General features: G+C 38.1%; 1 protein-coding gene across 3 annotated transcripts in view; it reads left to right on the top strand.

The window, feature by feature from the left end:
- Positions 1 to 13,280, top strand: part of Slc35f1 (solute carrier family 35 member F1) — a 550,909-nt gene that overhangs the window by 342,427 nt on the left and 195,202 nt on the right. For all 3 annotated transcript variants that reach the window (XM_004651243.2, XM_045158979.1, XM_045158978.1), the window contains one exon: positions 4,954 to 5,129. In XM_004651243.2, the coding sequence (XP_004651300.1) occupies positions 4,954 to 5,129 (176 nt within the window). The remainder of the gene's footprint in view (positions 1 to 4,953; positions 5,130 to 13,280) is intronic.

Here is a 13,280-nt window from a genome sequence, read left to right as displayed (position 1 = left end):
TGCCATCAGTCCTGGCTACCTGTCTTTTTCTTCAGGTCTCTCTTCTTGGTGATAATGATGTTTCCAGTACTTTAACCACCACCAATCTCTGCAAGCCAGGTCTCATGTATTTAATACCGTTGGATTATCTGGAAGTTCACCTGGCAGCTCAAATTCAAAATGCCTAAAACATTTTTTCCACCAAAGTCAACTTATAATTTTTGTCAGTGAATAGAACACTTCTTTTGGACAGTATTAACCTCTGAGTTATAGGGGTCTTTCAGTTTGGTTTGGTTTATTATTGGAATTTTTGAAGCTATTTTGAATGGGATATTTTCCTAAATTCTTTCTCATCCAGTTTGCTATTAATACATAAAAAAGCTACTGAGTTTGTGTATTGATTTCTACACTGTTGAAGGTATTAATTTGGGTCTCAGGGTTTTCTAGTGGAGTTGATTGTTTCTATTTTTTTCTTTTTTTGTTTATTTTTATTTATTTATTTGACACCCTTGTCAGGTTCTGCTCTCAGTTTTTCCCCACTTAGTGTAAGTTGATTTTACTATAGTTTTGTCACATACAATTTTACTATGTACATTTTGTTTGTCTTTAGTTTTGCATTACGAGATGTTGAACTTTGACAAATTTCAGTGTGCTAAAGAAAAAATAGAACACACATTAGATGGTGGAAGGCCTTCTATACTCATGGATTAATAGGATTAATAATGTGAAAATAGCTAGGTAACTGAAAGCAGTTTACAGAGTCAATGCAATCCTTATCAAAATTCCAGTGACATTCTTCACAGAACTAAAAACAATCCTAAAATTCATTCAGAAACACAGAAGAATCCAAATAGCCAAAGCAATCTTGAGCAATGAGAGCAATGCTACAGGTATCAGAATACCTAATTTCAACTATTTCTATAGAGTCATAGTGAAAAAGACAGCATGATACTGGCACTAAAATAGACGTATAAAACTGCAAAATAGACTTAAAGGATGCAGAAATAAAACCACATACCTATGCCACCTAATTATTGACAAAGGTGTCAAAAACATTCATTGAAAAAAGATAACCACTTTAACAAGTGATTCTGGAAAAACTGGATAAACACATGTAGAAGAATGAAATTAGTTTCATATACTTTACTCTGAACAAGGGTCAACTCAAAATGGATCAAAAGCTTTAATGTAAAATCCCAAACACTGAAACTGCTAGAGGAAAACAAACAAAACATTTTACAATATAGGCATAGGCAAGAAAATTCTGAAAAGAACTGAAGTAGCACAGAAAATAACACTAAGACTTGATAAATGTGCGCCCATAATATTAAGAAACTTCTGCACAACAACAAAAATCAATTAGTAGAGTGAAAGGACAGGCTATATAATGGGAGAGAATCTTTAGCAATTATACTGTAGACAGGGACTAATACATACAATATATGAAGATCTACAAAGATTACAGCTGGAGAGATTGCTTAGTAGTTAACGTGTGTGCCTGCAAAGCCTAAGAACCTGGGTTTGAGTCCCAAGTGCCCATGTATAGCCACATGCAGTGGTGCAAGCATCTGGAGTTTGTTCGCAACAGCTAGAGGTACTGTGGCACTCATTCTTTCTCTCTCTCTCCCTCCCTTCCTCCTTCTCTCCTCTCCTCTCCTTTTCCCCTTGCAAATAAATAAAATTTTTAAAAAGAACTACAAAGATTAAACACCAAAGAAATCTTCCAATCAGTAAATAAACTAATGCATTAAAAAGGTCTCAAATATAAGCATATATGGCCAACTAAAAATTTTTAAAGTGTTCAACATCTTAAACTATCAGGGAAATGCAAACCAAAATTACCTTGCGACTCCCTCAGTCAGAATGACTATTGTCAAGAAAGCTAACAACTGCTGGTGCAAACAAGAGTAATCCTCATTTTCTGCTCATGGGAATGTACACTTGAGCAGCCACTGTAGAAATCAGTTTATCAACAAATGAACAATAGAACTACCAGATGAACCAAATGTACCATTCCTGCACATGTAAAAAAAAAAAAAAAAAGTCGACCAGAGATAATTGCACAAGCATCTTTATCTCTTCATTTCCACAGCAGCTAAGAAAGGGAACCTCAGGCTGGAGAGATAGCTTAGTGGTTAAGTGCTTGCCTGTGAAGGCTGAGGACCCCAGTTCAAAGATCGATTCCCCAGGACTCACATTAGCCAAATGCACAAGGGGGCACATGCGTCTGGAGTTCGTTTGCAGTGGCTGGAGGCCCTGACACACCCATTCTCTCTCTCTCTCTCTCTCTCTCTCTCTCTCTCTCTCTCTCTCTCTCTCTCTCTCTCTCCCTCTTTCTCTCTCTGTCTGTCACACTCAAATAAATAAATAAAAATAAACCACCAAAAAAAAAATTTTAAAAAAAGAAAGGGAACCTCCCTCAATGCCCATCAACAGCTGAAGAGATAAAGAAAATATAAATGTACACAATGGAATTTTATTTAGCCATAAAGAAAATGGAACTAATAAAAATACTGAAAACTATTAGTAAAAGTTTTTGTAAATTTGAATTATTTCTAATTCATATTTTCTTGTACCTTTCCTTGTGGATGGTAATGTTTTTTCTTTTGTATTATTGGGGATTAAACCCAGGACCTTGTGCATGCTAAGCTAGCACTCTACCTCTGTGCTCTACATCCTTAACATCATTGACCATTTCTTTTCTTAAAAAAAATTATCTTTGCATTCTTATAAACTGGTTATTGTTGCCTGGGCTTACCCCAGACTGTGTTCTAATCCTGTAGATACACTGAAAAACATTGTATAAGCAGACAAAAAAGGTTTAAGTTAAAAGCAATAATTATAGTACAATGAGACAGAAGTAATGAACGAGTATGAAAAGCAGTAATTGTAATACAATGAGACGAAGTAATGAGTGAATTGTATCTCAGGAGAGAGCATGAGAGCCTCTCAAAGAGAGAGACAAATGAGCTAAATCTTCGACAGATTGGCAAAGGCACGATTAATATTCTGAAAATAATAATCTACCCAGATGAATGTGGACAAGGAAGACCATGACTCACTGTTGAAGTGTAAGCAGCTGCAAAAGTCTGGGTGTCTAGCTTCATGGAAAAATATATGGGGTGAGGGGAGCAGGAGGTAAAGCTCCAGAGGTTATTGGAGTAGAGCGAACACATTCAGGATACTGTTTTAGCTCTGTTGCTACATCATCAATGAGAAGCTGCATGCTCTTCAGTGCATCTCACAGTTCTTCAGGTTGTGCAGAAGTCTGTTAGGATGCTCCATCTTTGTTCTATTAGGCAGTACAATCCAGAATCCTCACTTAGATGTTTGACATCGAGTTTAGCAGAGGCAGTAGTGGCTGGGCTTCTCCTTCCACTTTCCTAGGGTCTCTCAGTATGCAGCCCTAAATAACAGGCATCTGAACCTGGAAGTTATTTCTTAAGACAGCACAATAGACATTACATGGCCTTCCTTCTCCTATACTCTAGGTCATTAGGCAAGGCCCAAGACCAGCTTATCTCATAGAAAAGAAGTAGCTGACACATGCTCTCTAAGGAGCAGCATAATACAAAGGGCATGTTGGTGGGTATCTGTGCATATGATCTATCATAGGCCTTATAGCTCATTGCATTCTATATGGAACTATTATAAGATTTTAAGCAACACATTAACATATTAAACCTGTATGTCCAAAATACGTTTATTTTATTTTATTTTCAAGGTAAGGTCTCCCACTAGCCCTGGCTGATCTGGAATTCATTCTGTAGTCTTAGGGTGACCTTGAGCTCACAGTGATCCTCCTCTGCTTCCCAACTGCTGGGATTAAAGGCATGAGCCACCATACCTGGTGATATTTTCTTTCTAAGAGATTGACTCCAGTGGTCATGGGTCAGTACCTAAAAATAAGCTAACTTCAGGAAAGTGTTCTCCACGGCCCACTGACCTTGCCACAATGTTTTTCTCTTTATGGAGGAAACAGAATGACATGAGACTTAGGCTTTCCTGTTTTCAAATCAAAGTATTATTAAAGTATTTCCCAAGACTCTACTCCTTCCAGAATAAAGCAAATTTATATCTACCATGGTGGAGGAAATAATGTGACACCACAAGTCCTTTACCTAAAGCTTTTCTTTTTTAACTAGTACTGTTTGCTTGTTTTATATTGAGGTTTCTATAAATAAATAAGAAAAGTCAGAAGATACTCTCAGACAGCCAAAGTGCTTTCTGCTTCTGTATCAGAGCATGTGTGTTTACATATGACCAGAAAGCTTGTGTAGGAGTTTCATTGCTATGGAAACTGAATACTTTGACTCTTATCTCCAATCCCTACTTCAGAGACCTACAAAGGCACTGCCTATGAGAAGGCAATGAAAGCTTCATTTTGATGTATAGTATCTTGAGAAGAAGAAAACAGAGACTACATGTTTATTAAAGCTTCTCAGAGCAAATAAAGACAGGAGTCTGGCAGGAGTCTAGGGTACACAAAAGGTGGTTCTTCTGGAGCTCTGGAGGTTTGAACTTCCCTTTCATCTTCATGCTTGTGGGTCTACGAAGCAACAAGTCTCCCTTTACTGGTTTATGTACCTGCAGGTGAGGCTGGATTATGTTCACCCCTGGCCAATGCTAAGGCATGCTCCCTAACAATGTGGTGAGCATCAAGAGAATGGTCACTTTCCTCCACAGTACCCAGAGTACAGGGACTAGAAGCTAGGTTTCTATGGAGGGACTTTATTTCACTTCCAGGTTTTGCTGTTTCATTTTATGTTCTGTAAGCAAACTGTTTAAGCATGTTAACCTTTAATTTCTGCCTCTATAAAACATCAAAAACTGTACTTTTCTAATAAGTTTTCTTTGATGGATTACAATAGTTATTTCCATCGAATCAGTGTATGCTGAGTGACTGAAAATTTGGACTGCTATTGTTTTAATGAACTTTTGTTAATTGTTGCTGTGTTTTTCTTCATTTTTCAGGGAAATGCTAATCTCTGTGGCTCTAGGCCAAGTGTTATCCCTCCTTGTTTGTGGAATTGGCTTGACCAGCAAGTATCTGGCAGAAGATTTCCATGCCAACACACCAGTCTTCCAGAGTTTCCTCAATTACATCCTTCTCTTCTTGGTCTATACTACAACTCTTGCTGTCAGACAAGGTAAGCTCCCCAAACACTACAAATGTAGCTTTTATAAACACCTTGAAGAGTATGATCCATGGCTGAATAACTTTGTCACTTAGCATCAGTAAGACAATTCAAACCCCCTGATCTCAGATTGATATTTTTCAGTAATACCACCAACAAAATGAACAAATATATCACAAAGAAATATAATTTGTGTGAATTCAGCAGGAAATGGAAAATGTATTGCAGAAATATACAATTGCTAACAATTTGAATTCTGTTAACATTCTTCATACCTCTCAATGAATCGAAAGAAAGTGCTCCCCTGAACCTGGAATAAACTCAATGTGACTATCATAAATATTCTAATCCTTTCCAAGTGAATTATAGATGTATATCTGACATATATAGTCAGATCCATGTTTCTAGGATAAACTTCCACAAAAACACAGTTTATGGGAGAAATAGTACTTATTTGAAGCTTACAGAGAAAGTTCCATAATTGTGGAAGAGTCTGGCCCACTCTCACTGATCCAAGCAAAAAGAAACCACGACCAGCCACCACCACAAGCAAGTACCAATGGGCAACAAACAACAGGGAACTGGTAGCCAGCAGCAGGAATCCAGGCAGAGCTCAGACCTCTCTGCATACCTTAAGGCTGGAAACCAGATCTACCCTCAGTGATACCTTAGAGCTGGACTCCAAGATCCACTCCAGTGACACCTCCTCCAGCCAGGTAGCTGTAAATCCATATTAACACCTGAACCTTTTGTGGGATATACATTCAAAGTACTACATTTTTCCCTGGCCATTCATGACCATCTCACATTATAAATTGTATTCAGTACAACTTCTAAGGGCCCAATAGTCTTTACCAATTTTAAGACTTCCAAAGTCCCAAATCTCATCTGAGATCTAAGGGAGTCTCTCAACTGTGAGTCCTATAAAATCAAAATAAGTTACATACTTCCAAAATATAATGACCCAGAATAAACATTTCCATTGTATAAGGAATAACAAGAAGAGATTTGGTAGCAGGGAGAGAAAGGCTGAGGAAACTTGTCTTTCCAGTTAGCAATGGAGAGATCAGTTTCTACAATACATTGTTCCCTCTGGATAGTTTTTACTGTTGCCTTGGAAGATCACTGAGCCTGCTAGTGTGTTCTTATCTAGGTGTTTACCCATACTGTTTATTTGTTTTAAGTTTCATCCTTAGAGTTTTAGTAGGCTAACATTACACTGACATTTGGAAATCAAGATAGTAATTAAATTAATTTTGTATAGGCTGACTCAGTTCTATGTTCTAGATGCATAATCTTTTTATTCTGGCACATTAAGAAAATGGATGGAAGCCAGGTATAGTGGCACATGCCTTTAATCCCAGCACTCAGGAGGCATAGTTAGGAGGATTGCCATGAGTTTGAGGCCACCCTGAGACTCCATAGTGAATCCCAGGTCAACTTGGGCTAGAGTCAGACCCTACCTCAAAAAACAAACAAACAAAAAAAGGATGGAATGAACAATGGAGAAAAGGATTGGAGGTCTGTATATGAGAAACTCCTGCACAGCCACAATATCTCCTCCTTCCCAAGTGTTCCTCATGGGCTACAGGTTGGGTCTTTGCAAGTGCTAGTTTCCACCTCTCTCCCAGATCAGATATCATCCCTACTATTTGGCCCTATGTTAAAGATATGCCACATAATAGCAAGTTATATTTGTGGATATATTTTTAAATAAACTTCTATTGTGATAGCCATACACCTTTTAAAAATGTGTTTCTCAAATTTTAACACAATATGATGAAGAAGTCCTCCACGAGGGTGATATAAGGAAACCTTTTGTGATATAATGGTGAAAATGCTGCCAAAATTTGACTTAAAATTAGATGAAATTCTCCCACCAGACCTATAATAGAACAATGAACAAAATACTTAGAACCAGCAGGTTCTAGTGTAGGAAGTACAATTTTGAACTTGCCTTTCATTAGAATTAGTATCTGCAAAAGTCAGTGTATCATCGTCCTTTAAAATAGTATATACTATGAATATACTATGACCTGAGAAGTTGGAAATAGGTTTTGCTCAAGATAGTTCTAACATTCAAAAGATATGTACTATTCCTAATGAAAAGCTGCAAGAAGTAACTCTACAGAAGGACATATGCTTCAAAGATGTAGTTCCACTGATAGTGAATCAAACTGGAAAATTCAGAAAAATTTTAGATGAATATTACTTCAGCCACACTGAGTATTGAAGAGGTAAAATTGTGCCCATTGAAGAAATTCAGTCTATGCTCTATGTACAAATTAAAACCTTTAGGAATAAAACTGAGAAAATGAGGGAGGCTTCCAAAAACTCACTCATATCTATATATCTACTCTTAGTTTCATAATGAAACTTATTTGAAAACTTTAACATATGAGCAAACTAAAACTTGATCATGTTCCTATCATGTTATCCTCTTTTATATGCTCTTGCCTACCTGCATTTCACTAAGGACCCTCTTCCTTCAATGTAGTCCTTCCTGTGTTATTGGCCTCATTCTTTTTCTCTTCTTTCATCCTCTGTGTTAAAATGTTGATGGATTCATAACAGTGCATGTCTTGTGGACATATTGGTAACACTGTGGAATCATGAATGTACCAGCGGGTTCATTTTAGAAGACAGTGCCCCACATAACTCTTCTTGCATTGTGGTTCTTACATTCTTTCTGCCCCTCTTCTACAATGTTCCCTGATGAGATATGCAGGCAAGAGGGTCCTGATGTGCATAAAGTTACAGAAACCACTAAGATCTAGCAATGTGAAGCATGGTTGAAATCTCTGTATGAAGAACCAGTAAGGCCATTGTATGGAGCTATGAAGATGAACTGTGGGTTGCAATGGGGACCCATGGGTATATGGGGATTCCAGGACTGTGGGATGGCTGCCATTGAGAGCTTCTGGCTCAGGATAGTTCTCCCTAGGAGGGGAAGAATTGGAAACCCTAAGTCATCATTGATTACAGATGTCAGACTTGTAACTTCAGATATTTGATGTTTAACTCCTGGTTATTGATCTTGTCTCTCCTTTTTAGGCCTTAAATTTTTTTTTTGCAATAGGAATGTTTACTTTGTGCCATTATGTATTAGAAGTATGTTGTGTGTGTGTGTGTGTGTGTGTGTGTGTGTGTGTGTCAAGGCTCACAATTATGAGACTATCTTTAATCACAGATGAGACTTTGGGCTTTTGAACAGTGTTAAAATTAATAAAGACTATGGAGGCTTTTGAAGTTGGATTTAGTGCAGTTTGCATTGTGAGATGGTTTTGAGTCTGTGGGGTTAGGTGTAGAAAATGATTGTTTTGAATGTAGTTTCCATAGCCTTGGGTTTTTGTGATTAAGTTCCCTACTTAGTCCATACCTACTAGAGCATTTGGAAAGGGCAGCCTTGCTGGAGAAGTATATCACCAGGGGTGAACCTGGGGGTTGAGTCTAGCTCTGTGTGTTTTCACGGTCAGCTCATACTTGCTGGTTCTTTCTGTGTTCTCTGCTTTCTATGAATGCAAGATAAGGTGAGCCAGCTTCTTCTGCCATAATGAAGCTTCCCTTGTAATCTGTAAGCCTAAATTAAGTCCTTTTCCCTCATAAGCTGCTTCTGATCTGGTGTTTGTCCTAGCAATGAGAAGGCAACTACTACATCATAGGTGTTATTCTAAGGCACTTACCTGTAGACATGATGAGAATTTGTTTTCATGCAGCTTTTATTAATCTTTTGGTTATTATGTTAAGTGATTTAACTATCATGTGACATGGGGTATTTCATTTTTGCTCCAATCTATTTGGCATTCTATTGTACCCAGATGGGTCTCTCTTTCATGAAATTTGAATTTCTTTTCTACAATTGTGTTGAAACATTTTCTGTGCCATTGATGTGAAGCTCTTCTCCTTCTTCAATGCTGGTGATAGAAACATTTGGTTTTTTTTAAGGTATCCCACATTTTTCTCATGCTCTGCTTACATATTTTTTTGAACTTGTCATTAGTTTTTGCCTCCTGATGTCTTTCCTCTGCCTTGCCCTTAAGTCCTTATATTCTGTCCTCCACATGTTCTACTCTATTGTTGTCTTTCCTTGAAGATTTTTCATTAGGCATGGGTATATTCAGTATGTAAACAGAACTTGTTGGTACCATCCTTAACCTCATCCATGCCCCTCTCCAAAGGGATCCTCCACTTTGGGGATTCCAGACATCCCCATGGGTATTGTAGGTCATATGCTGTGGGGTTAGCCATCAGTTATGGGGAACAAACAATGTCTGTTTATATTGTCCCAACTTGTGGCTCTAACAATCATTCCACCCACTCTTCCATGAAATTCCCTGAGCCATGCTGGGTTCATATTAAGTCAACTTCAGTGATGGGCTCTTAGTAGCCTCTGGATCCATGGATCTCTGGTTTTGTAGGTATTGAGTGTCCTTAGCATCTATCTCCTTCACCTTTATGCTGATATCAGGTTCACCGAGAAAGCAGCACTCTTGCTCATTTCCCCTATTCCTTTATGGTTTCAGCTGGGGCCCTGGTGAAGTGTGATGGGTCTTATCTCTTCTCAGGTTCTGCTTCTGTGTGAAAAATAGAAGCAGATTCTGTAGTGGAGAGTGAAGTCAACACAGGTTAAATAGCATAACCATTATTAATTTACAAAGAATTTAATGGGTGTAGGCCTTCTAGTACCCGAGATTACTGGGACTTTGATATTGGAGAGAAAACTTGTTATCTGGATATGATTATGATTTGTTTCCCAGTTCAGTTCCAGATATGGGTTCCTTTCTACTGAGTAGATCTGTTAGCCAATCCAAGAGCAGCTGGTTACCCACCATGGCTGTGTGCCACTATTGCACCTATGTGAGCATCACATCAGGTTGCTTGTTTCTGAGTAGCTTAGACCTTGAATTGTTTGCCACATGTTGGCCAATTTCCCCCAGTCTCTCAGGTAGCACCTTCTAGCACTAGATGGGCTACCTGTCTGGGGACTGGCTCTCCAAAATACAGCCAGGTCTCTCCATATTCCATACTGTCAGCATATGGTGTCTTCAGCAGCAGGGTCTTACCATTAACTTCTGGTGGGTAATCAAGTGCTCTGAAAGAAGTCTGTCTGATTTTGGGAAACCTTGCAGGTCTCTCTGATCAACAGCTCATTGTGGGTGCTACATGCATCTTGGTCCTGGGAGTTACAGGCCAGCACCAAGGGAAAATAAAAAAGAAAAAGAAAGAAGATATTTTATATAAAGAAAAAGGAAATTTTTTAGGTTAGGCTTCATCTTACCTTCTCCAGGGTCCTTCAATTCAGGTGCTCCTTCTAAGGTCCTGATGAGGGCTTAACCTTTTAGTTTAGCTTCTGGGGTATAGGATTTTATGGTATCAGTTCTATTTGTGTTCCAACCACCCTAACCCTCCCCACCCAAACCCTTCCCTCTATATTGTCTGGTCCTCGCAATGCATATTAGGTATGTCAGCATCTCAGGCTGATCTAGGTTAGAAGCTGCAAATGAGTGAGACCATGCAATTATTGCCTTTCTGTGATTGGGAGATTTCACTGAGTAGGATCTATTCCTAGTTTGAACATTTTTCTACGAATTTCATTGTTTTTCTAACTGCTGAGTAGAATTCCATCATGTAGAAATACCATATCTTGGTTATCCATTTTTTCAATGATGGGCATCTGGATTGATTTCAGTTCTTAGCTATTATGAATTAAGCAGCTATAACATGGTTGAGTAAATATCTTATGAACTGAGGCATGGAGCTTTTAGAGTAAATGTCCAGTAAGGGAAAAACTGGGTCTTTTAGTAGCTCTATAGTCAACCTTCTTAGGAGTCTCTATATTGCTTTCCATAGTGGTTGTACCAGCTTACATTCCCACCAACAGTGAATGCGTGTTCCTAGGTCTCCACACCCTCACCAATGTTTGTTTTCATTGGATTATTTAATGCTTGCTATCCTTACTGGGGAAAGATGGAATCTCATTGTTTTTTTAATTTGCATTTCTCTAATAGTTAGGGATGTCAAACATTTTCTTAATTGTGTGTTTGCTATTTGTATTTCTTCCTCTGAGAATTCCCTATTCAGTTTTCTGCCCCACACTGTGACTGGGCTGTTTGATGTTTTTATTGTTTATATTTTTGAACTTTTTGTAGATTCTAGAAATTAGGCCTCTGTCAGTTGTATAGATGGCAAAAAACTTCTCCCATTCCCTGGGTAATCTATTGGCTCTGCTTGTGGTATGTTTGTCTGTGGGAAAAAAAAAGGTTACTGATTATTGTATGTTGATTTTGTATCCTGGTACTTTGCTGATATAATTAATCGCCTTTAAGAGTTTTGAGATGGAGGCTCTCAGGTCAATTATATACAAGATTATGTTATCTGAAAATAGGGCTAACTTGTCTTCTTCCTTTCTAGTTTGTATCCCTTTTATATCTTTCTCCTGTTTTATTGCTTGGGTGGGTAGTATTTCTAGTACTATGTTGAAGATCAGAGGCAAGAGTGGGAACCTCTCTCTTGTTACTGATCTCAATGGGAGTTCCTTAAATCTTTCCTTATTATGTATTATTTGGGCTTTAGGACCTTTATATATAGCCTTTATTATATTGAGATATAAACCATCCATACCTAATCTCTCCCAATATTTTAATGATGAAGTGATGCTGTATTTTGTCAAAGGCCTTTTCTGCATCTATCGAAAGGATCAGGTAGTTTTGTGATTAAGCTTATTGATGTGATGTTATTACATTGAGAGATTTCCATATATTTAGGAAACCTCCATTTCTGGGATAAAGCCTACTTTATCAAGGTTAATAATGCTTTTGATGTATTGTTGAATAAAGTTTGTGAGGATTTTGCTCAGGATCGTTGCATCTAAGTTCCTCAGGGATATCGGTGTCTGGTTTTTGTATCATGGTGGTATAAGCTTCATAAAAGGGATTGAGATTTCCTTGTTCTTCAATTATGTGAAACAGTATGAGAAAAATTGGTTTCAGTTCTTCCATGAAGGTTTGATAGTATTTGGCTGAGAAGCCATATGGTTGTGGATTCTTCTTTTTGAGGAGGTTTTTGATTACCTTTTCAATCTTGATGGGTGTGATAGGTTTGTTTAGGAGATTAATCTGTTCTTGGTTTAGTTTTGGTAGGTGCTATGTGTCCAAGAGTTTATACATTTCTTCCAAAGTATCCAGTTTTGTGGAGTAGATGTTTTGGAAGTAAGTCCTATTCTTCCAATTTCACTCATGTCTCTTATGATAGCTTTAGATGAACAGCTAGGTTATTGGTTTTGAATCTGTCTGTCATTGTTGTGAAGTTATTTAGTGCTCTAAATTTTCCTCTATGGACTACTTTTTTGTGTCCCATATGTTTTGGTATGACGTGTTATTATTGTTACGCAATTCTAGAAGTTTTACGATTTCATTTATAATTTCATCAACTACTCATTTATTGTTTTTTTAATTTGTTTTATTAATTAGTTTTGTATTCAGCAAATACAGTCAGTTTAGTACCATTATTTGGCTAATCCATGACCTACCCCTTCCCCATTGGCCCCTCCTTGTTGAGGTATATGAGTCGTGCATTGTGGATTTAGCCCACACTTATGGGTACGATAAATGTCTCTGCATATCATGACCTAACATGTGGCTCTGACAATCTTTCCACACCCTCTTCCGCAAAATTTCCCTGAGCCATGTTGGGTTCATTTTTGGTCTACTTCAGTGATGAGGTGTTGGGGGCCTCTGAGGCTCTGGCTCTCTGATTTGGTAGGAGTTGATTTTTCTCTCTGTTGGTCTCCTTCCCCTTTGTGCTGGTATCCGGTTCGTCAGAAAAAGAGCACACTTGCTTGTTTCGCCAGTTTTTCTGTTTCAGACAGGACAATTTTGAGGTACGATGGGGTGGCTCTCTCCTTAGGATCTACATATATCTGAAACAGAGAAGCAGATTCTCCAACAGAGAATAAGTTAGCACCAGGAAAAATGAGATAATGCTTACTTTTTTTAATAGAGCATTTAATAGGTGTAGGCCCTCTTGTAGCCCATGATTGATGGTAGCTTGATATTGGAGAGTGGGCTAATGTTTGGATATGGTTCTGACTTGTTTCCCAGCTCCAGGTATGGGTCCCATACCACTGAGGGGATCAGTTAGCCAAATCAAGAGCAGCTGGTTCCC

This window comes from Jaculus jaculus, chromosome 9 (genome assembly GCF_020740685.1).
Source record: "Jaculus jaculus isolate mJacJac1 chromosome 9, mJacJac1.mat.Y.cur, whole genome shotgun sequence".
In the NCBI taxonomy this organism is placed as follows: Eukaryota; Metazoa; Chordata; class Mammalia; order Rodentia; family Dipodidae; genus Jaculus; species Jaculus jaculus.
Note: the sequence above shows the minus strand (reverse complement) of the source record. Positions and strands in the feature narration are given on the sequence as shown.